The sequence below is a fragment of the Oncorhynchus clarkii genome, unplaced genomic scaffold (genome assembly GCF_045791955.1).
Source record: "Oncorhynchus clarkii lewisi isolate Uvic-CL-2024 unplaced genomic scaffold, UVic_Ocla_1.0 unplaced_contig_2788_pilon_pilon, whole genome shotgun sequence".
NCBI lineage: Eukaryota > Metazoa > Chordata > Actinopteri > Salmoniformes > Salmonidae > Oncorhynchus > Oncorhynchus clarkii.
This window is the reverse complement of record NW_027259572.1, coordinates 2810-25719: the sequence shown is the minus strand read 5'-3', so window position 1 is coordinate 25719 and position 22910 is coordinate 2810. Positions and strand designations below refer to the sequence as shown.

The 22910-nt window shown below is 39.6% G+C and overlaps 1 protein-coding gene across 1 annotated transcript; it reads left to right on the top strand.

Annotated features, from left to right (window-relative positions):
• Positions 1 to 356: 356 nt before the first annotated feature.
• LOC139400322 (sex comb on midleg-like protein 2) lies at positions 357 to 20567 on the top strand. Its single transcript, XM_071145290.1, has 9 exons — positions 357 to 435; positions 3695 to 3756; positions 10934 to 11036; positions 11136 to 11219; positions 11658 to 11728; positions 13503 to 13737; positions 19437 to 19525; positions 20088 to 20196; positions 20383 to 20567. The coding sequence occupies exons 3-9, from the start codon at positions 11015 to 11017 to the stop codon at positions 20565 to 20567; spliced, it is 795 nt and encodes a 264-aa protein (XP_071001391.1). The 5' UTR covers positions 357 to 435; positions 3695 to 3756; positions 10934 to 11014.
• Positions 20568 to 22910: the final 2343 nt, after the last annotated feature.

The window sequence follows — 22910 nt, the reverse complement described above, 5'->3', positions numbered from 1 at the left end:
TTTGTTTGTTTTATAATAAACTCGGTGACAAAATAGTAGACTCTCACTATCACCCTCTCTAACTCTCTCACTCTCTCTCTGCTAATATAGATCCTTTGCCATAGCATATGTTTTTCATAGCATTTTCCTATATATTTTGTACATATTTTTATTCAGATTCAATTAATTTATATTCCTTCTACTATGCAAAAAAGTACCACTAGTCTATTGTAGTTTCGTTTCCTTATAAATATATTTAGTAAATATGGTTAATTTCACAGAAAGATATTCTGTATTTTATAGAATCTATGAATAAATTCCCCTTATTATAAAACCTACAGTGGAAAACATAAATTGCAGCTTGCTGTTGGACATGCGCGTGGTGTAGAACACGGAATATGGCGGCCTGCATCTGATGGCAAATGAAGGATCTGACGCGAATAGCTTCTCGAAACTGTGAGTACTACATTGTGTGTATTTCATGATAACTTCCAGATATAGTTTAAGGAATTTTCGCTCTCATCTAAGCCTACGGGTTTATGTAGGCTATGTACAAACACTGAGAGAGCAGAGATTAAACGTAAACAATGAGTACTACGCCATGAGCTCGGTGTGTATTTTTCATGGCACATTTTGGCTCTTGTGACATATTCCCTGGACTCTACTGCTGCACAGTGGGCGCTATTGGTGTTTACGATGGTCAATTTCTTTCAGAGAAAGAGATCATAATAATAATAATAATTGTGGAGATATGATCGAGGCACATGCTCCATTTCTAAATCGTAGTATTAGTTCCTAGCTGACATCATTGACAGGAACAGAGAGAATGATGAAAAAGGGAAAAGGAAACGCATCACACGCCGATGTTTTATTTATTCAATTGATTGCCAACACACGTTAGTATGTTTTTATTTATACTTTATTGTTTTATTTACACTAGGCTTGCCGTATTTCCCCCAAAACTTATTTGCACAGGGTTTTCTTTGAAAAACAATGAGTCAATCAATAGGCTTTTCTTTATCTAAGAGAATGCTTAACAGTTGTCTATCTATGTACCCATTTTTGTAATATATATATATATATTAATGAATTAAATAAGTATTAACGAAAGATAAACTAAGGGCATATTTTTCTAATTTCTAAACTGCTGTGAGCCTCTTCGGTTAACGCCCACTTCTGAGGAGTGCAGCCACTCGATGTGGACACGCCCCCTACATTCGTTTTACTCGGACACCATTCACCTCATGTCATGTTATACAATGTATCAAATAGAGATTTTATGGTGTAACAGCAACGGTTCTTAAAGAGTAGGTAACAAACGTAACCACATGTAACATAAGGATTTGCGTTAGTATACACATGAAAAATCCCAATGCAAAGTTATTTTCGGGAATTATTACATAAAACAGATCAGAATTTCCAAAGAATGCCGAAGTCGTGTCGGGAAAGGTTTTTCAAGGGTGTGATGTAATATGGAAGACCCTGCAAGCCAACCTATTCCCTAAAATGTAAACTCCTAAAGGAATAACTTCAAATGTTTAACTTCAAATTAAACCAAATCGTTGGCACTCATGATTACTGGCTTCAATTACTTTCAGCCAACTTACAAGCAAGTAAGTTTATTTTTTACAAATAAACTTGCAAGGTTGCTAGCCAACTAACCTAACATTAGCCCTAATGGCCTGCTAAGGTTAGCCTTATTAGCCTGCTAACATTAGCCCTACTAGCCTGCTAATGTTAGCCCTATCAGCCAGTAGCTATCAACACCTGGCTTACAGCTACTTTAAAGTAAACCAAAGTCTTGGAAATATATAACACCATACAACCAGTTATCAATGAATGTTAGCTATATGCAGTTATCATAGCCAGCAAGCTAACCAGCCAGCTAAAGGTAGCTATTTAGCCAACTAGCTATTAGCCTAGCCAGCCTAGCCAACCACCACGGTTATGGTCGGCAAGCTAGAGCTCTCCTACTGGAGACCAGCTAGAACACAACTAACACGTAACTGCATATGAAAAGCAAAGAGAACGCAGAGACTGACATATTGATAGTTGGGGGCCCATCCGATGCAAACACTTTTAAAAGAGTGGGGGGCCCATCCGATGCAAACACTTTTAAAAGAGTTGTGGGGCCCATCCGTTAAAAGAGTGCAAGCTGAGTTAGCTACCGAAGAGAGGAGAGACGGGAGACGGGCTCTTCATCGGGCCGAAATCCAAAATAGATTTCAGATGTCCGTCAACTAGCGCGTTAGCACTAATCCAAGGTTGGAAAAGTTGCAAAACTCCCATAGCCTACTTCACAGAGAACATGCCAAAAAGTTGAAAAAAACAAAAAGGAGAACAGACAAGGTATTACACAATTACAGCAAGCAGGTATGAGTTTCTCTGTCGTTTGGAGCCCATGGCAAGAAGGCCCCGGTGCCTGCTTGCTAAAAGGTTCCCACCTAGATAACACAGCCCACCTAGATAACACAGCCCACCGAGATAACACAGCCCACCTAGATAACACAGCCCACCTAGATAACACAGCCCACCGAGATAACACAGCCCACCTAGATAACACAGCCCACCGAGATAACACAGCCCACCGAGATAACACAGCCCACCTAGATAACACAGCCCACCTAGATAACACAGCCCACCTAGATAACACAGCCCACCTAGATAACACAGCCCACCTAGATAACACAGCCCACCGAGATAACACAGCCCACCGAGATAACACAGCCCACCTAGATAACACAGCCCACCTAGATAACACAGCCCACGAGATAACACAGCCCACCTAGATAACACAGCCCACCGAGATAACACAGCCCACCTAGATAACACAGCCCACCTAGATAACACAGCCCACCTAGATAACACAGCCCACCTAGATAACACAGCCCACCTAGATAACACAGCCCACCGAGATAACACAGCCCACCTAGATAACACAGCCCACCGAGATAACACAGCCACAGTTGTGGAAAAGTACCAAATTGTCATACTTGAGTAAAAGTAAAAATACCTTAATAGAAAATGACTCAAGTGAAAGTCACCCAGTAAAATACTATTTGAGTAAAAGTCTAAAATAATTTGGTTTTAAGTATCAAAATTAAAAGTATAAATCATTTCAAATTCCTTATATTAAGCAAACTAGACGGCACTATTTCTTAGTTTTTTTATTTTAAATTTATGATTAGCCAGGAACATACTCCAACACTCTGACATAATTTACAAACAAAGCATGTGTGTTTAGTGAGTCTGCCAGATCAGAGGCAGTAGGGATGACCAGGGATGTTCTCTTGATAAGTGCATGAATTGGACCATTTTCCTGTCTTGCTAAGCATTAAAAATGTAACAAATACTTTTGGGTGTCAGGGAAAATGTATGGAGTAAAAATTACAATATTTTCTTTAGGAATGTATTGAAGTAAAAGTTGTCAAAAATAGAAAAGTACAGATAGCCCAAAAAAGTACTTAAGCAGTACTTAAGCAGTACTTAAGCAGTACTTAAGTATTTTTACTTAAGTACATTACACCACTGCACAGCCACAAAGTCAGTGAAAAGCATGAGGTGTGGCTAACCTTAGCCGGCTTGGGCTGAATTCGCTAGCATAGAGTAGCTCCTCCATATGACGTTGAGAAATTGTGGGTAGTTTAGAAGTTATCCGGAAATAAGTTAATAAGTATGTAATAACCCAAAAACATGACTATGTTTGTACTGATAGGTAACCAGATCGGAACTACAACTACGTTACTAAGTCTTTGGCCGTGCTGTGTTCTTACCGTGGTGAGTAAAAACTAATGCTTGCTACCCTTTTAAACTTTTTCAGCTCGAGACCCAAATGAGAAATTGATGGTCCTCCTGTGACCCAAATCGTCCTCCAACAACCCAAACTAATAATACATAGTGTGTAATAATAGATATACAGTGGGAAGTATTCACCCCTTGGCATTTCTCCTATTTTGTTGCCTTACAACCTGGAATTAAAATGGATTTTTGAAACAATTGATTAAAACAACATGCCTACTACTTTGTAGATTCAAAATATGTTTTTTATTGTGAAACAAACAAGAAATAAGACAAAAAACAGAACTTAAGGGTGCATAACTATTCACCCCCCCCCCCCCCCCCCAACGTCAATACTTTGTAGAGCCACCTTTTGCAGCAATTACAGCTGCAAGTCTCTTGAGGTATGTCTCTATACGCTTGGCACATCTAGCCACTGGGATTTTTGCCCATTCTTCAAGGCAAAACTGCTCCAGCTCCTTCAAGTTGGATGGGTTCCGCTGGTGTACAGCAATCTTTAAGTCATACCACAGATTCTCAATTGGATTGAGGTCTGGGCTTTGACTAGGCCATTCCAAGACATGTAAATGTTACCCCCTAAACTATTCGAGTGTTGCTTTAGCAGTATGCTTAGGTTCATTGTCCTGCTGGAAGGTGAACCTCCATCCCAGTCTCAAATCTCTGGAAGACTGAAACAGGTTTCTCTCAACAATTTCCCTGTATTTAGCACCATCCATCATTCCTTAAATTCTGACCAGTTGACCATGTAATTGGTTGCACCAGATCTTATTTAGGGGCTTCATAGTAAAGTGGGTGAATACATATGCACACACCACTTTTCTGTTTTTCATTTTTTACATTTTTTTTAAACAAACTATTTAAAAAAAAAATACTTTAACAATTTGGACTATTTTGTGCATGTCTATTACATGAAATCCAAATTAAAATCCATTTAAATTACAGGTTGTAAAGCAAACTAAATAGGAAAAATACCAAGGGGGTTGTCACGACTTCCGCCGAAGTCGGTCCCTCTCCTTGTTCGGTCGGCGTTCGGCGGTCGACGTCACCGGCTTTCTAGCCATCGCCGATCCACTTTTCATTTTCCATTTGTTCTGTCTTTGTCTTATCACACCTGGCTTCACTCAACCAATTACTTGTTTATTATTTAACCCTCTGTTCCCCATGTTGTATTTGTGAGTGATTGTTTATTGTATTTTCGGTCCGTCATTGTGTGCTCGTAATGTTATTTAGTACATTTGTCATTTTGAGTAAAAGTACGTTGACTACTCATATTTGCTGTCCTGCGCCTGACTCTCTACACCAGCTACACACACGACCCTTACAGGGGATGAATACTTTTGCAAGGCACTGTATTCTCATGACTCACCCCTGACATTCCCAGGGCCCCCTTTGGGACCCTACCCATAGTTTAAGAAACCCTATGTTACAGGTTAGTAAAAATAGAACATTTCCTTCCCATGACAACAAAAACTGAACAATAGAATAATAATCCCTTAGTGGTGTTTGTCATATTATTAATCTACTAAATGAAAGAAGTGTATATCAGTACTGTACTGTTTATGATGGACTACTGGTATAGCCATCCCTTTATACATTATAACCTTTTAATAGGATGTTATTAAAGTGTCAGTATTATTTAGTATGGTATTATTATTGTCAGTATTATTTAGTATGGTATTATTATTGTCAGTATTATTTAGTATGGTATTATTATTTAGTATGGTATTATTATTATCAGTATTATTTAGTATGGTATTATTATTATCAGTATTATTTAATATGGTATTATTATTGTCAGTATTATTTAGTATGGTATTATTATTTAGTATGGTATTATTATTATCAGTATTATTTAGTATGGTATTATTATTGTCAGTATTATTTAATATGGTATTATTATTATCAGTATTATTCAGTATGGTATTATTATTGTCAGTATTATTTAGTATGGTATTATTATTGTCAGTATTATTTAGTATGGTATTATTAGTGTCAGTATTATTTAGTATGGTATTATTATTGTCAGTATTATTTAGTATGGTATTATTATTGTCAGTATTATTTAGTATGGTATTATTATTATCAGTATTATTCAGTATGGTATTATTAATGTCAGTATTATTGAGTATGGTATTATTATTTAGTATGGTATTATTATTTAATATGGTATTATTATTGTCAGTAGTATTTAGTATGGTATTATTATTGTCAGTATTATTTAGTATGGTATTATTATTGTCAGTATTATTCAGTATGGTATTATTGTTGTCAGTATTATTCAGTATGGTATTATTAATTTCAGTAGTATTTAGTATGGTATTATTATTGTCAGTATTATTCACTATGGTATTATTAATTTCAGTAGTATTTAGTATGGTATTATTATTGTCAGTAGTATTTAGTATGGTATTATTATTGTCAGTATTATTTAGTATGGTATTATTATTGTCAGAATTATTTAGTATGGTATTATTTAATATGGTATTATTATTATCAGTATTATTTAGTATGGTATTATTATTGTCAGTATTATTTAGTATGGTATTATTATTGTCAGTATTATTTAGTATGGTATTATTATTGTCAGTATTATTTAGTATGGTATTATTATTGTCAGTATTATTTAGTATGGTATTATTATTGTCAGTATTATTTAGTATGGTATTATTATTGTCAGTATTATTTAGTATGGTATTATTATTGTCAGTATTATTTAGTATGGTATTATTTAATATGGTATTATTATTGTCAGAGTATGGTATTATTATTGTCAGTATTATTTAGTATGGTATTATTATTATCAGTATTATTTAGTATGGTATTATTATTGTCAGAATTATTTAGTATGGTATTATTATTGTGGTCCCCCCCCAAGCTAAGGAACAGTGTCAGATGCTCTCTCTGACCTTCCAAGATGCATGGACATTACACACAGATATTACTATATATATTATTTTGGTTTAGGAACAGGTCGGTGATCTCCTCCTGGGCATTTCCATTTTAAAAAGGACCCATGAGCGCCAACATGTGAAGTTCATAGTAGCATGTCAAATGAAAGCTAAGAGTCTATATATATTTTATTTTAATTAAGGCATATATACATTCTTCAACCATTTTCCATCCTATAAATGTGTAATAATCAAAGGCTTTGATTTCTGGTCAAACAGATGGAAAAAGGTCTTAGAAAACATCTATCAGGAAAAGTCCAAAGAAGTATTGGAAATACATCAAAACAGTCATGTGGAAGTAAAGGCCCCTGCCAACTAATATCAACACCTAGATTTACTTTTGGAGACTTGCCTTCTGTACATTTCCAAAACATTGCCTTGTGCCCTTCCCACTGGGAAGATCTAGTTTTGATTTACATTTGGTTGAGTTGTCAACTAACATGAATTCAACTAAAAATGTAGGTTCAAAGTTGGGTAAAAAAACAAAATGGTGGTAACTTTTTGCAGATCTAATCAGTTTTCCACGCTGATTCAATGTCATCACTTAATTATAACGTTTTAAAAAATGACGTGAACAATGTTGAGGAAACCAACTTTTGCCCAGTGGGTTCTAATTCCGTTACCAAAAACCCACATCTTTTAAGATAAAAGTTCACAACGGAATTACCAAAAAAATCTGTAACGGAATTACTGCAATTGAATTGGCTACAATGGTAAATCCTAGTAGTCACTAAACAGTTGACACCTGCTAATGTCATTCCTTCCTCTGGCATACTGTTGTTAAGCTCATTACTCTCTTCTGCCATCTGGTGGTCAAAGCAAGACAGTGAAGACCAATATAGCATTTCTCTCTCTCTCTCCAGTTAATTCCATCTCTCCTTACTGATACCTACCTACTAGGGCTGGGAATTACCAGGGACCTTACCAAAATTCTGTTAACAGATGTAAATCCACTTCACCTACTGTAGTTCAACAACCAACTTTTTTTTTTTTTTTACTCAAGATGTGATGTCATAGGCATAGCTGACACCCCATTCTTTCTGCAGACATCTTTGAATCTTAATTCGGAGCAGATATTTAAGAGTTTTGGAAAACATGGTCGCATAAAAAACTGAGGGAGATTTTACCATAAGTCTGTTTCATTTTCAAGTGAAAAGTTGGAGTCAAAGTGTAATTCCGTTATTGTGGAATTGCCCTCCTCTAGTAATAAGGAACCAGGCCTAACTAAAACACTAGCACTTCCTCTCCTGTTGTTAAGTGGGGACATCTCCACTCCTTTCTGTCCTGGGGGCGAGGCCCTCCTGAATGGAACGCGGCCTCGACCAGTGAGCAGACACACATCGTCTGTCTGTTAATGAGAGGTTCTGGAATCCTTTTCATGTTAGAGTTCTTGACTCCCCCAGACAGACTCCCCCAGATGTACATGGCTTAATGGCCTTTTACGGAGGCTAGGAATCTTTATGGCTGGGGCAAGCTCAATGAGATCCACATCTAAGAAGGGGAGGGAGGAAGGAAGGGAGCGAGAGAGAGAGAGAGAGAGAGGGGGCTGGGAAGAGAGGGGCTGGGGAGAGGGACAGAGAGCTGTTACACTGCAAAACCTAAACCTGACATTTTTGTTGGCTCAGGAGAGATGTTGATAGAGAGAGAATTTCTTCATCTTTTTCCATCACATGGATTTCATTGGGACTTCACTGGTTAGATGGATGTTTTCTCACCTTGAGCGTCCTCTTTGGTGATTGGTTTCATCTTGACAATGTAAGATATCCGTAGAACCAGAGTGGTCTAGGCTCCATTGCTCATTGTTACCTACCTAAAAACAGACTTATCCAGTTGGCTCTGTGGGCACATTTCCTTTCCTGCCTATGTGCTATTGTTTTGTAACTTGCACTGGGAGAATGATTTGATTGGATGTGCATGTGCACTACATTTCGAACAGGTTCTTATTGTTAGACAACATCAGTTATTATTCTGTCTGTCTGGGGGCTTCAGTCTTCAGCCTGGGTCATGTTATTATTCTGTCTGTCTGGAGGCTTCAGTGTTCAGCCTGGGTCATGTTATTATTCTGTCTGTCTGGGGGGCTTCAGTCTTCAGCCTGGGTCATGTTATTATTCTGTCTGTCTGGAGGCTTCAGTGTTCAGCCTGGGTCATGTTATTATTCTGTCTGTCTGGGGGGTACAGTCTTCAGCCTGGGTCATGATATTATTCTGTCTGTCTGGGGGCTTCAGTGTTCAGCCTGGGTCATGTTATTATTCTGTCTGTCTGGGGGCTTCAGTGTTCAGCCTGGGTCATGTTATTATTCTGTCTGTCTGGGGGCTTCAGTGTTCAGCCTGGGTCATGTTATTATTCTGTCTGTCTGGGGGCTTCAGTGTTCAGCCTGGGTCATGTTATTATTCTGTCTGTCTGGGGGCTTCAGTCTTCAGCCTGGGTCATGTTATTATTCTGTCTGTCTGGGGGCTTCAGTGTTCAGCCTGGGTCATGTTATTATTCTGTCTGTCTGGGGGCTTCAGTGTTCAGCCTGGGTCATGTTATTATTCTGTCTGTCTGGGGGCTTCAGTCTTCAGCCTGGGTCATGTTATTATTCTGTCTGTCTGGGGGCTTCAGTGTTCAGCCTGGGTCATGTTATTATTCTGTCTGTCTGGGGGCTTCAGTGTTCAGCCTGGGTCATGTTATTATTCTGTCTGTCTGTCTGGGTCATGTTATTATTCTGTCTGTCTGGGGGCTTCAGTGTTCAGCCTGGGTCATGTTATTATTCTGTCTGTCTGGGGGCTTCAGTGTTCTGGGTCATGTTATTATTCTGTCTGTCTGGGTCATGTTATTCATTCTGTCTGTCTGTCTGGGTCATGTTATTATTCTGTCTGTCTGGGGGCTTCAGTGTTCAGCCTGGGTCATGTTATTATTCTGTCTGTCTGGGTCATGTTATTATTCTGTCTGTCTGTCTGGGTCATGTTATTATTCTGTCTGTCTGTCTGGGTCATGTTATTATTCTGTCTGTCTGGGGGCTACAGTGTTCAGCCTGGGTCATATTATTATTCTGTCTGTCTGGGGGCTACAGTGTTCAGCCTGGGTCATGTTATTATTCTGTCTGTCTGGGGGCTACAGTGTTCAGCCTGGGTCATGTTATTATTCTGTCTGTCTGGAGGCTTCAGTCTTCAGCCTGGGTCATGTTATTATTCTGTCTGTCTGGAGGCTTCAGTGTTCAGCCTGGGTCATGTTATTATTCTGTCTGTCTGTCTGGGTCATGTTATTATTCTGTCTGTCTGGGGGCTACAGTGTTCAGCCTGGGTCATGTTATTATTCTGTCTGTCTGGGTGCTACAGTCTTCAGCCTGGGTCATGTTATTATTCTGTCTGTCTGTCTGGGTCATGTTATTATTCTGTCTGTCTGGAGGCTTCAGTCTTCAGCCTGGGTCATGTTATTACTCTGTCTGTCTGGGGGCTACAGTGTTCAGCCTGGGTCATGTTATTTGTAGAAAGGTTATGTCTGTTTTTTTCTGTACATTGAACGGATCTTCCTTTTGTCTGCCTCCTTTTCACTACTTTGGATGTGACTAAAAGCCGCACCTTTCATGTGGGTAGAAGTTGTTCAAGGTGTCCTAACTCATCTGTATGGGCTGGTACAAGAGCGTGGACTCCAGTCTTACTGTACTGTGGATAAAAGTGTCTGCTACACGGCATGTATTACTGTACCGTCTACAGCCATGACAGCTGTGACCTCATCACTTCTCCAAATACTCTTTGATCTTCAGAAGCCTGCATGTTCCGGAGGCCCAGTCAATTATTACACTGTCTGTCAGTGATGAAATCCACTTATGGTTTTCATTCCCTCAGAATGCGTTCGTGGTGATTTAACGCTGATCCATTTCCTTCTGTGTCCTGTTCCCAGCTTCTGCTGCTTTAGTTGCTGTGACAATGAAGATGATCAAAAATTCCCCTCCATTTCAGTCATTGCTGTTAGATATTTCTCCAATAGATTTTTCTTTGTGTGTACTCTTGCGGAAACAAGCTGTGGATATAGATTTTTTTGCCTGCTGTACCAACCTAGAACGAGGGGCCCCGCCTCACTCTACTTGTCTCCCTTGTTTTAAAAAGGTATCTTGACCTCAATGGAACTTCCTGGTTAAATAAAAGTTAAGAAAAAAGAATGCATTGGGATTTCCTGGTTAAATACAGGTTAACAAATACATGTCTCTCTCTGTGTATCTGCTCTAGGAGCTCAGCACCGCGTCGGTAGTGGCACATTGACCAGTCTGTGGTCTCCTCACCTGGCACCTGGTGGTACCATCGGTCACAATGGGCCGAACACCTCAGAAAGGTCAACACCTTTTTTTAATGCTTTGTGTTGGATTGGTTCTATTATTTTCTATTCTACTCTAAAGTGTATTCATAAGAGGTTGAATTGTCTCCTTTTCAGAGCCAAAAGAAGAGAGGAGGGAGAAACCTGAGAGAAGTAACCCCTCTCCGGGAACCGGTCCCCCCTCTCTGGATAAATCTAATGGTATTAAACACGTTTCCTGCAATGTTCTTCTCTGTCATAATGTAGTGTAACCTACGACTGTCAGATACGTCTCCTGCAATGTTCTTCTCTGTCACAATGTAGCGTAACCTACGACTGTCAGATACGTCTCCTGCAATGTTCTTCTCTGTCACAATGTAGCGTAACCTACGACTGTCAGATACGTCTCCTGCAATGTTCTTCTCTGTCACAATGTAGCGTAACCTACGACTGTCAGATACGTCTCCTGCAATGTTCTTCTCTGTCACAATGTAGCGTAACCTACGACTGTCAGATACGTCTCCTGCAATGTTCTTCTCTGTCACAATGTAGCGTAACCTACGACTGTCAGATACGTCTCCTGCAATGTTCTTCTCTGTCACAATGTAGCGTAACCTACGACTGTCAGATAGGATGAACTATGCCCTTTTGTTTTGCCAGAACCCTTCAGTTGGGAGGAGTACCTTAAGGAAACGTCATCCACAGCCGCTTCTCCCAGCTGTTTCAGACAGGTAGATATGACCTAGTAACTACAACACTAAGGGCTGCTTTAGGAAGTGCTTTTTGACTTGTGTCCAATCCCAGATCAACCCCCCCCCCCCCCCCCATGCATTCCTAGATCTGAGAGGATTAGAAAAGGTGTCAACAATTTGGTAACATTAGCATAACATTAGGTTTAGATAAAACTCTGCCTTACATAACATTAGGTTTAGATAGGGAAAGGGGGATACCTAGTCAGTTGTACAACTGAATGCATTCAACTGAAACGTGTCTTCCGCATTTAACCCAACCCCTCTGAATCAGAGAGGAGCGGAGGGCCGACCTTAATCCACATCCACGTCTTTGGCGACCGGGGAACAGTGGGTTAACTTCCTTGTTCAGGGGCAGAATGACAGATCTTTTTTTCTTCCAGTTACTGGCCCAACGCTCTTAACCACTAGGCTACCTACCGCCCTACACTCTTAACCACTAGGCTACCTACCGCCCCTACACTCTTAACCACTAGGCTACCTACCGCCCTACACTCTTAACCACTAGGCTACCTACCGCCCCTACACTCTTAACCACTAGGCTACCTACCGCCCCTACACTCTTAACCTCTAGGCTACCTACCGCCCCTACACTCTTAACCACTAGGCTACCTACCGCCCTACACTCTTAACCACTAGGCTACCTACCGCCCCTACACTCTTAACCACTAGGCTACCTACCGCCCTACACTCTTAACCTCTAGGCTACCTACCGCCCCTACACTCTTAACCACTAGGCTACCTACCGCCCCTACACTCTTAACCACTAGGCTACCTACCGCCCCTACACTCTTAACCACTAGGCTACCTACCGCCCCTACACTCTTAACCACTAGGCTACCTACCGCCCCTACACTCTTAACCACTAGGCTACCTGCCGCCCTACACTCTTAACCACTAGGCTACCTACCGCCCCTACACTCTTAACCACTAGGCTACCTACCGCCCTACACTCTTAACCACTAGGCTACCTACCGCCCCTACACTCTTAACCACTAGGCTACCTACCGCCCCTACACTCTTAACCACTAGGCTACCTACCGCCCTACACTCTTAACCACTAGGCTACCTACCACCCCTACACCCTTAACCACTAGGCTACCTGCCGCCCTACACTCTTAACCACTAGGCTGCCTACCACCCCTACACTCTTAACCACTAGGCTACCTGCCGCCCTACACTCTTAACCACTAGGCTACCTACCGCCCCATCACTCTTAACCACTAGGCTACCTACCGCCCCTACACTCTTAACCACTAGGCTACCTACCGCTCCTACACTCTTAACCACTAGGCTACCTACCGCCCCTACACTCTTAACCACTAGTCTACCTGCCGCCCTACACTCTTAACCACTAGGCTACCTGCCGCCCTACACTCTTAACCACTAGGCTACCTACCGCCCCTACACTCTTAACCACTAGGCTACCTGCCGCCCTACACTCTTAACCACTAGGCTACCTGCCGCCCCTACACTCTTAACCACTAGGCTACCTACCGCCCCTACACTCTTAACCACTAGGCTACCTACCGCCCCTACACTCTTAACCACTAGGCTACCTACCGCCCCTACACTCTTAACCACTAGGCTACCTACCGCCCCTACACTCTTAACCACTAGGCTACCTACCGCCCCTACACTCTTAACCACTAGGCTACCTACCGCCCCTACACTCTTAACCACTAGGCTGTCTACCGCCCCATATAAGCAGATCATTCCATTATTGACTGATCCATTGCCCTCCTGTCTCCCCCAGTCCCGTTTCCCTCCCAGTAATGACTTCAAGGCTGGTATGAAGCTGGAAGCCCACGACCCTCGGAACAACACGTCCATCTGCATCGCCACGGTGATGGGTATGATGGGGACACGTCTGCGTCTCCGTCTGGACGGGAGTGACAACACCAACGATTTCTGGAGACTGGTGGACTCCTCAGACATCCAGCCTATAGGGACCTGTGAGAGAAGAGGAGACATGTTACAGCCACCTCTGGGTAAGGCTACATAGAGAGATATGACAGTTTATTAGACATCCAGCCTGTGAGAGGAGAGGAGACATGCTACAGCCACCTCTGGGTAAGGCTACATAGAGAGATATGACAGTTTATAATATATAAACATAATATAACATAACATATTACAACATATCAAATATCATATTATAACATATATTATAACATCTCATATAACATATCATATTATAACATAACATATTATAACATCTCATATAGCATATTATAACATATTATGACAACACATTATAACATCTCATATAGCATATTATAACATATTATAACAACACATTATAACATCTCATATAGCATATTATAACATATCATATTATAACATATTATAACATCTCATATATCATATTATAACATATTATAACAACATATTATAACAACGTATTATAACATATTATAACATATCATATTATAACATATTATAACATCTCATATAGCATATTATAACATATTATGACAACATATTATAGCATATTATGACAACATATTATAACAACATATTATAACATATTATAACATCTCATATAGCATATTATAACATATCATATTATAACATATTATAACAACACATTATAACATCTCATATAGCATATTATAACATATTATAACAACACATTATAACATCTCATATAGCATATTATAACATATTATAACATATTATAACATAACACATGTCATATAGCATATTATAACATATCATATTATAACATATTATAACAACACATTATAACATCTCATATAGCATATTATAACATATTATAACATCTCATATAGCATATTATAACATATCATATTATAACATATTATAACATCTCATATAGCATATTATAACATATTATAACATCTCATATAGCATATTATAACATATCATATTATAACATATTATAACAACACATTATAACATCTCATATAGCATATTATAACATATTATAACAACACATTATAACATCTCATATAGCATATTATGACAACATATTATAACATAACATATAATAACATAACATATTATATCATATTATAACATATTAACATGTCATATAGCATATTATAACATATTATGACAACATATTATAACATATTATAACATCTCATATAATAACATAACATATTATATCATATTATAACATATTAACATGTCATATAGCATATTATAACATAATAACATGTCATATAGCATATTATAACATATCATATTATAACATATTATAACATAACACATGTCATATAGCATATTATATCATATTATAACATAACACATGTCATATAGCATATTATATCATATTATAACATAACACATGTCATATAGCATATTATATCATATTATAACATAACACATGTCATATAGCATATTATATCATATTATAACATAACACATGTCATATAGCATATTATAACATAACATATAATAACATAACATATTATATCAAATTATATTATAACATGTCATATAGCATATTATAATATAACATAAAAACAAAGAGTTGCACACTCTATATGTATAATCTCCCAGTCATTTATTGGGTAAAAAATGAATTACTGTGAGGTTATACATACAGTTGAAGTTGGAAGTTTACATACACCTTAGCCAAATACATTTAAACTCAGTTTTTCACAATTCCTGACATTTAATCCTAGTAAAACTTCCCTGTCTTGAAATGTCAGAATAATAGTAGAGAGAATGATTTATTCCAGCTTTTATTTATTTCATCGCATTTCCAGTGTGTCAGAAGTTTACAAACACTCAATTAGTATTTGATAGCATTGCCTTTAAATTGTTTAACTTGGGTCAAATGTTTTGGGTAGCCTTCCACAAGCTTCCCACAATAAGTTGGGTGAATTTTGGCCCATTCCTCCTGACAGAGCTGGTGTAACTGAGTCAGGTTTGTAGGCCTCCTTGCTCCTGACAGAGCTGGTGTAACTGAGTCAGGTTTGTAGGCCTCCTTGCTCCTGACAGAGCTGGTGTAACTGAGTCAGGTTTGTAGGCCTCCTTGCTCCTGACAGGCTGGTGTAACTGAGTTAGGTTTGTAGGCCTCCTTGCTCCTGACAGAGCTGGTGTAACTGAGTCAGGTTTGTAGGCCTCATTCCTCCTGACAGAGCTGGTGTAACTGAGTCAGGTTTGTAGGCCTCCTTCCTCCTGACAGAGCTGGTGTAACTGAGTCAGGTTTGTAGGCCTCCTTGCTCCTGACAGAGCTGGTGTAACTGAGTCAGGTTTGTAGGCCTCATTCCTCCTGACAGAGCTGATGTAACTGAGTCAGGTTTGTAGGCCTCCTTGCTCCTGACAGAGCTGGTGTAACTGAGTCAGGTTTGTAGGCCTCCTTGCTCCTGACAGAGCTGGTGTAACTGAGTCAGGTTTGTAGGCCTCCTTGCTCCTGACAGAGCTGGTGTAACTGAGTCAGGTTTGTAGGCCTCCTTGCTCCTGACAGAGCTGATGTAACTGAGTCAGGTTTGTAGGCCTCCTTGCTCGCACACGCTTTTTCAGTTCTGCCCACAAATGTTCTATGGGATTGAGGTCAGGGCTTTGTGATGGCCACTCCAATACCTTGACTTTGTTGTCCTTAAGCCATTTTGCCACAACTTTGGAAGTATGCTTGGGGTCATTGTCCATTTGGAAGACCCGTTTGCGACCAAGTTTTAACTGATGTCTTGATATCCACATAATTTTCCGTCCTCATGATGCCATCTATTTTGTGAAGTGCACCAGTCCCTCCTGCAGCAAAGCACCTCCACAACATGATGCTGCCACCCCCGTGCTTCACAGTTGGGATGGTGTTCTTCGGCTTGCAAGCCTCCCCCTTTTTCCTCCAAACATAACAATGGTCATCATGGCCCAAAATTATATTTTTGTTTCTTCAGACCAAAGAGGACAATTCTCCAAAAAGTACCATCTTTGTCCCCATGAGCAGTTGCAAACCGTAGTCTGGCTTTTTTATGGTGGTTTTGGAGCAGTGGCTTCTTCCTTGCTGAGCGGCCTTTCAGGTTATGTCGATACAGGACTCGTTTTACTGTGGATATAGATACTTTTGTACCTGTTTCCTCCAGCATCTTCACAAGGTCCTTTGCTGTTGTTCTGGGATTGATTTGCATGTGGAGGTCTACAATTGTTTTTCTGAGATCTTGGCTGATTTCTTTTGATTTTCCAAGGATGTCAAGCAAAGAGGTACTGGTTTTGAATGTAGGCCTGTTAATACATCCACAGGTACACCTCCAATTGACTCAAATTATGTCAATTAGCCTATCAGAAGCTTCTAAAGCCATGACGTCATTTTGTGGAATTTTCTAAGCTGTTTAAAGGCACAGTCAACTTAGTGTTAATAAACTTCTGAACCACTGGAATTGTGATACAGTGAATTACAAGTGAAATAATGTGTCTGTAAACAATTGTTGGAAAAATTACTTGTGTAATGCACAAAGCAGCTAACCGACTTGCCAAAGCTATAGTTTGTTAACACGAAATTTGTGGAGTGGTTGAAAAACTAGTTTTAATGACTCCAACCTAAGTGTATGTAAACTTCTGACTTCAGCTGTACATGGATGGTGCGACTCTCTTTGTTTCCATACCTTCCAGTTTATTCACCATTAGTCAGCACCTCTACACTAAATCATTTCCTCTGGGTGTGCTTTTTATATAACCTATATATAGCATAACACATTATAACACATTATATATAACACATTATAGCATATTATAACATATTATAGCATATTATAACACATTATAACATATTATAACATATTAAAGCATATTATAACATATTATAGCATATTATAACACATTATAACATATTATAACATATTATAGCATATTATAACATATTATAACATATTATAACCAAACACATTATAGCACATTATAACACATTATAACATATTATAACCAAACACATTATAACACATTATAGCATATTATAGCATATTATAACATATTATAACATATTATAACATATTATAGCATATTATAACATATTATAGCATATTATAACATATTATAGCATATTATAACATATTATAGCGTAACACATTATAACATATTATAACACATTATAACATTATAGCATAACACATAACACATTATAGCATAACACATTATAGCATATTATAACACATTATAGCATATTATAACACATTATAACACATTATAGCATATTATAACACATTATAGCATATTATAACATAGCACATTATAGCATATTATAGCACAACGCATGATAGTGTAACACATTATAGCATAACATAAACTCAGCAAAAAAAGAAACGTCCTCTCACTGTCAACTGCGTTTATTTTCAGCAAATGTAAATATTTGTATGAACATAACAAGATTCAACAACTGAGACATAAACTGAACAAGTTCCACAGACATGTGACTAACAGAAATGAAATAATGTGCCCCTGAACAAAGGGGAGGTCAAAATCAAAAGTGACCACCAGATGCATTAAGTACTGCAGTGCATCTCATCCTCATGGACTGCACCAGATTTGCCCGTTCTTGCTGTGAGATGTTACCCCACTCTTCCACCAAGGCACCTGCAATTTCCCGGACATTTCTGGGGGGAATGGCCCTAGCCCTCACCCTCCGATCCAACAGGTCCCAGACGTGCTCAATGGGATTGAGATCCAGGCTCTTCGCTGACCATGGCAGAACACTGACATTCTTGTCTTGCAGGAAATCACGCACAGAACGAGCAGAGTACGGGCCTCGGTGTAACGCTCATTCCTTCGACGATAAACGTGAATCCGACCGTCACCCCTGGTGAGACAAAACCGCGACTCATCAGTGAAGAGCACTTTTTGCCAGTCCTGTCTGGTTCAGCGACAGTGGGTTTGTTGCCGGTGATGTCTGGTGAGGACTTGCCTTACAACAGGCCTCAGTCCAGCCTCTCTCAGCCTATTGAGGACTGTCTGAGCACTGATGGAGGGATTGTGCATTCCTGGTGTAACTTGGGCAGTTGTTGTTGCCATCCTGTACCTGTCCCGCAGGTGTGATGCTCGGATGTACCGATCCTGGGCAGGTGATGTTACACGTGGTCTGCCACTGTGAGGACGATCAGCTGTCCGTCCTGTCTCCCTGTAGCGCTGTCTTAGGCGTCTCACTGTACAGACATTGCAATTTATTGCCCTGGCCACATCTGCAGTCCTCATGCCTCCTTGCAGCATGCCTAAGGCACGTTCACACAGATGAGAAGGGACCCTGGGCATCTTTCTTTTGGTGTTTTTCAGAGTCAGTGGAAAGGCCTCTTTAGTGTCCTAAGTTTTTATAACTGTGACCTTAATTGCCTACCGTCTGTAAGCTGTTAGTGTCTTAACGACCGTTCCACAGGTGCATCTTCGTTAATTGTTTATGGTTCATTGAACAAGCATGGAAAACATTGTTAAAACCCTTTACAATGAAGATCTGTGAAGTTATTTGGATTTTTACAAATGATCTTTGTTTATTTTTTTGTTTATTATAACGTAACACATTATAACACATTATAACACATTATAACACATTATAACACATTATAACGTAACATATAATAACACATAATAACACATTATAACATATCATATGTTTTTAAGACATATTATAACATATTATAACACATTATAGTGTAGTGTTGCACTTGCTTATATCAGCAATAAAGCAGCAATATATTCTAAATCTTGAACTTCTTCTTTGATTTGTCTTTAGGCTTCAGAATGAACGCCTCCTCGTGGCCTATGTTCCTCCTGAGAACCCTGACTGGAGCAGAGATGGCACCAGCCACAGCTTTTAAAAAGGTCAAGGAAGAAAAATGGAACATTTCACATTGGACCTTAAAGCTGTACTGTAGTGTATTGATTTACTGATCAATGATTGTAGTGTATCAATGATTTACGTATGTGTGTATATATATATATAGATCTGTCTGTTCTGGACTAACAGAGAGTTCTCTGTGTGTGTATATATAAACAGATCTGTCTGGTCTGGACTAACAGAGAGTTCTCTGTGTGTATATATAAACAGATCTGTCTGGTCTGGACTAACAGAGAGTTCTCTGTGTGTATATATAAACAGATCTGTCTGGTCTGGACTAACAGATCTGTCTGGTCTGGACTAACAGATCTGTCTGGTCTGGACTAACAGATCTGTCTGGTCTGGACTAACAGAGTTCTCTGTGTGTGTATATATATATACAGATCTGTCTGGTCTGGACTAACAGAGAGTTCTCTGTGTGTGTGTATATACACAGATCTGTCTGGACTAACAGATCTGTCTGGTCTGGACTAACAGAGTTATCTGTGTGTGTGTGTATATAAACAGATCTGTCTGGTCTGGACTAACAGAGTTATCTGTGTGTAGGAACCCTCCAAGCCCTCCCAGAACCTCTTTAAACCTGGGATGAAGCTAGAAGCAGTGGACAAGAAGAACCCCTACCTGATCTGCCCGGCAACCATCGGAGAGGTCAAAGGTGACAAGATCTTTTTTAAATTTAACCCACCTTTACCCCATTTCTTTGGAGGACAACTTTATAACTGTAACTCTATAATGTGTTTTATTTACTATAACACTATTGTTCCTTTGTTCCCTATTTGTCGTGTGGTTGATGTATCTCCTGCTATGTCTTACTGTTTGTTATTGTAATCTTTATTTTTAGGTGATGAGATCTTTGTGATGTTTGACGGCTGGAGAGGGGCCTTCGACTACTGGTGCCAGTTTGACTCCAGAGACATATTCCCTGTAGGATGGTGTTCTCTGACCAGGCACAGCATCCAGCCTCCTGGCAACTTCTGTAAGTACCTCAACCTCACCACTAGAGGACAGCAGAGCCCTGCTTTCTGAGGCTTTTGGCCTGTTTGTCTGTCACCACTGGGTGCTGCTGGCCCAGGGTTTCTTTCTGAAGCTGCCTGAATGAGCAGAGCTGGATGAGAAAAACAAACTGTTTCTTTCTGCGAGAATTTCACTGGCTGTTTTCCACTATTTCCTGTGTTATTTCATGTATATTTGGACAAAATACAACCTGCGTGTTTACTACAATTAGTACCTTTCCACTGGTAATAATATTCCTTAATGTGTTCCACTGGTGTACAGTTGAAGCAGGATTGTCCTTCCACACATAGCATTTGGGTCTAGTTTGCTTGTAAAAAGCCAATATATTTATATATATCTCATTGTTTTGTATTACATTTTTTTGTATTAGTTTGTTTTGTTGTTGACAGTTTAAGATCATTTTCTGATTCAAGTAAATCATTGAAAATATGTGATTGTGAGATTCATAACATCTTCCTTAATGTGTTATCTGTTTAACACTCTACTGCACACAACCTTTTTACCCCCATACACATGACAATATGAGATGACATGTGTGTAAACAAGCCAATGAGGTGCAGAAGTTGGTATGACGTATCAATTGGGGGCGGGACCTTCTTTCAGGAAGCAGAGCGACCTGAGGGCATGGTGTGAGTGAAGGGTACAATGCATTTCATTATTTTACATGTTTTAAATAGAGACAATAAAAACATGTACTTGTGTAGGAACCTCTAAAGGAGAATATTTGACAGGTTTCAAACACTTAGTTTTTATATTTATTTAAAAAATGAAATGTTATTTTCTTTTTGCCTCAGGGCAATATCATGCCCAATGAAAGACCTGTAAAATGGCCTTGGACAATGTTTTGGCCAACATGTCCACTGACATTCACCGGCAGTGGACACAGAGACGCTCCATTCTAGCCTAATCTGATAGAGAGGGCCGTGAACTTTAGGACAATGGCAGCTAGCTTTTCATTTTTCGAATGAAAAGAGTCCTTCTTTGTACTACGTTCCCCTTAATCTGTTGTTGGGCTTAAACATTAGTTTCAAGTTCTATTCTGTCTTTTTTTTTTTAAATCAATTATTAATACATTATCAAAAAGCATAAAACTTTCCCCCGAAAAATAGTCTGAAATATTTGTAGTAATGAACAACCAGATGGTGTGACGTACAGGGTTAGTCCTTACAGTAGGTCTTACAGTAGCATCTGGCAGTACAGGGTTAGTCCTTCATCAAGTCTTACAGTAGCATCTGGCAGTACAGGGTTAGTCCTTCATCAAGTCTTACAGTAGCATCTGGCAGTACAGGGTTAGTCCTTCATCAAGTCTTACAGTAGCAGCTGGCAGTACAGGGTTAGTCCTTCATCAAGTCTTACAGTAGCATCTGGCAGTACAGGGTTAGTCCTTCTGGCAGTACAGGGTTAGTCTTACAGTAGCAGCTGGCAGTACAGGGTTAGTCCTTCATCAAGTCTTACAGTAGCAACTGGCAGTACAGGGTTAGTCCTTCATCAAGTCTTACAGTAGCAGCTGGCAGTACAGGGTTAGTCCTTCATCAAGTCTTACAGTAGCAGCTGGCAGTACAGGGTTAGTCCTTCATCAAGTCTTACAGTAGCAGCTGGCAGTACAGGGTTAGTCCTTCATCAAGTCTTACAGTAGCAACTGTCAGTACAGGGTTAATCCTTCATCAAGTCTTACAGTAGCAGCTGGCAGTACAGGGTTAATCCTTCATCAAGTCTTACAGTAGCAGCTGGCAGTACAGGGTTAATCCTTCATCAAGTCTTACAGTAGCAGCTGGCAGTACAGGGTTAATCCTTCATCAAGTCTTACAGTAGCAGCTGGCAGTACAGGGTTAATCCTTCATCAAGTCTTACAGTAGCAGCTGGCAGTACAGGGTTAATCCTTCATCAAGTCTTACAGTAGCAGCTGGCAGTACAGGGTTAATCCTTCATCAAGTCTTACAGTAGCAGCTGGCAGTACAGGGTTAATCCATCAAGTCTTACAGTAGCAGCTGGCAGTACAGGGTTAATCCTTCAGTACAGTAGCAGCTGGCAGTACAGGGTTAATCTTTCATCAAGTCTTACAGTAGCAGCTGGCAGTACAGGGTTAATCCTTCATCAAGTCTTACAGTAGCAGCTGGCAGTACAGGGTTAATCCTTCATCAAGTCTTACAGCTGGCAGTACAGGGTTAATCCTTCATCAAGTCTTACAGTAGCATCTGGTAGTACAGGGTTAATCCTTCATCAAGTCTTACAGTAGAAGCTGGCAGTACAGGGTTAGTCCTTCATCAAGTCTTACAGTAGAAGCTGGCAGTACAGGGTTAATCCTTCATCAAGTCTTACAGTAGCAGCTGGCAGTACAGGGTTAATCCTTCATCA

Bases quoted from the DNA above. Each gene is read 5' to 3' on its own strand.
- LOC139400322 (XM_071145290.1), top strand. From the start codon at position 11,015: ATGGGCCGAACACCTCAGAAAG. The intron at 11,220-11,657 runs GTATTAAACACG...TTGTTTTGCCAG, and splicing joins CTCTCTGGATAAATCTAATG to AACCCTTCAGTTGGGAGGAG. The intron at 20,197-20,382 runs GTGACAAGATCT...CTTTATTTTTAG, and splicing joins AACCATCGGAGAGGTCAAAG to GTGATGAGATCTTTGTGATG.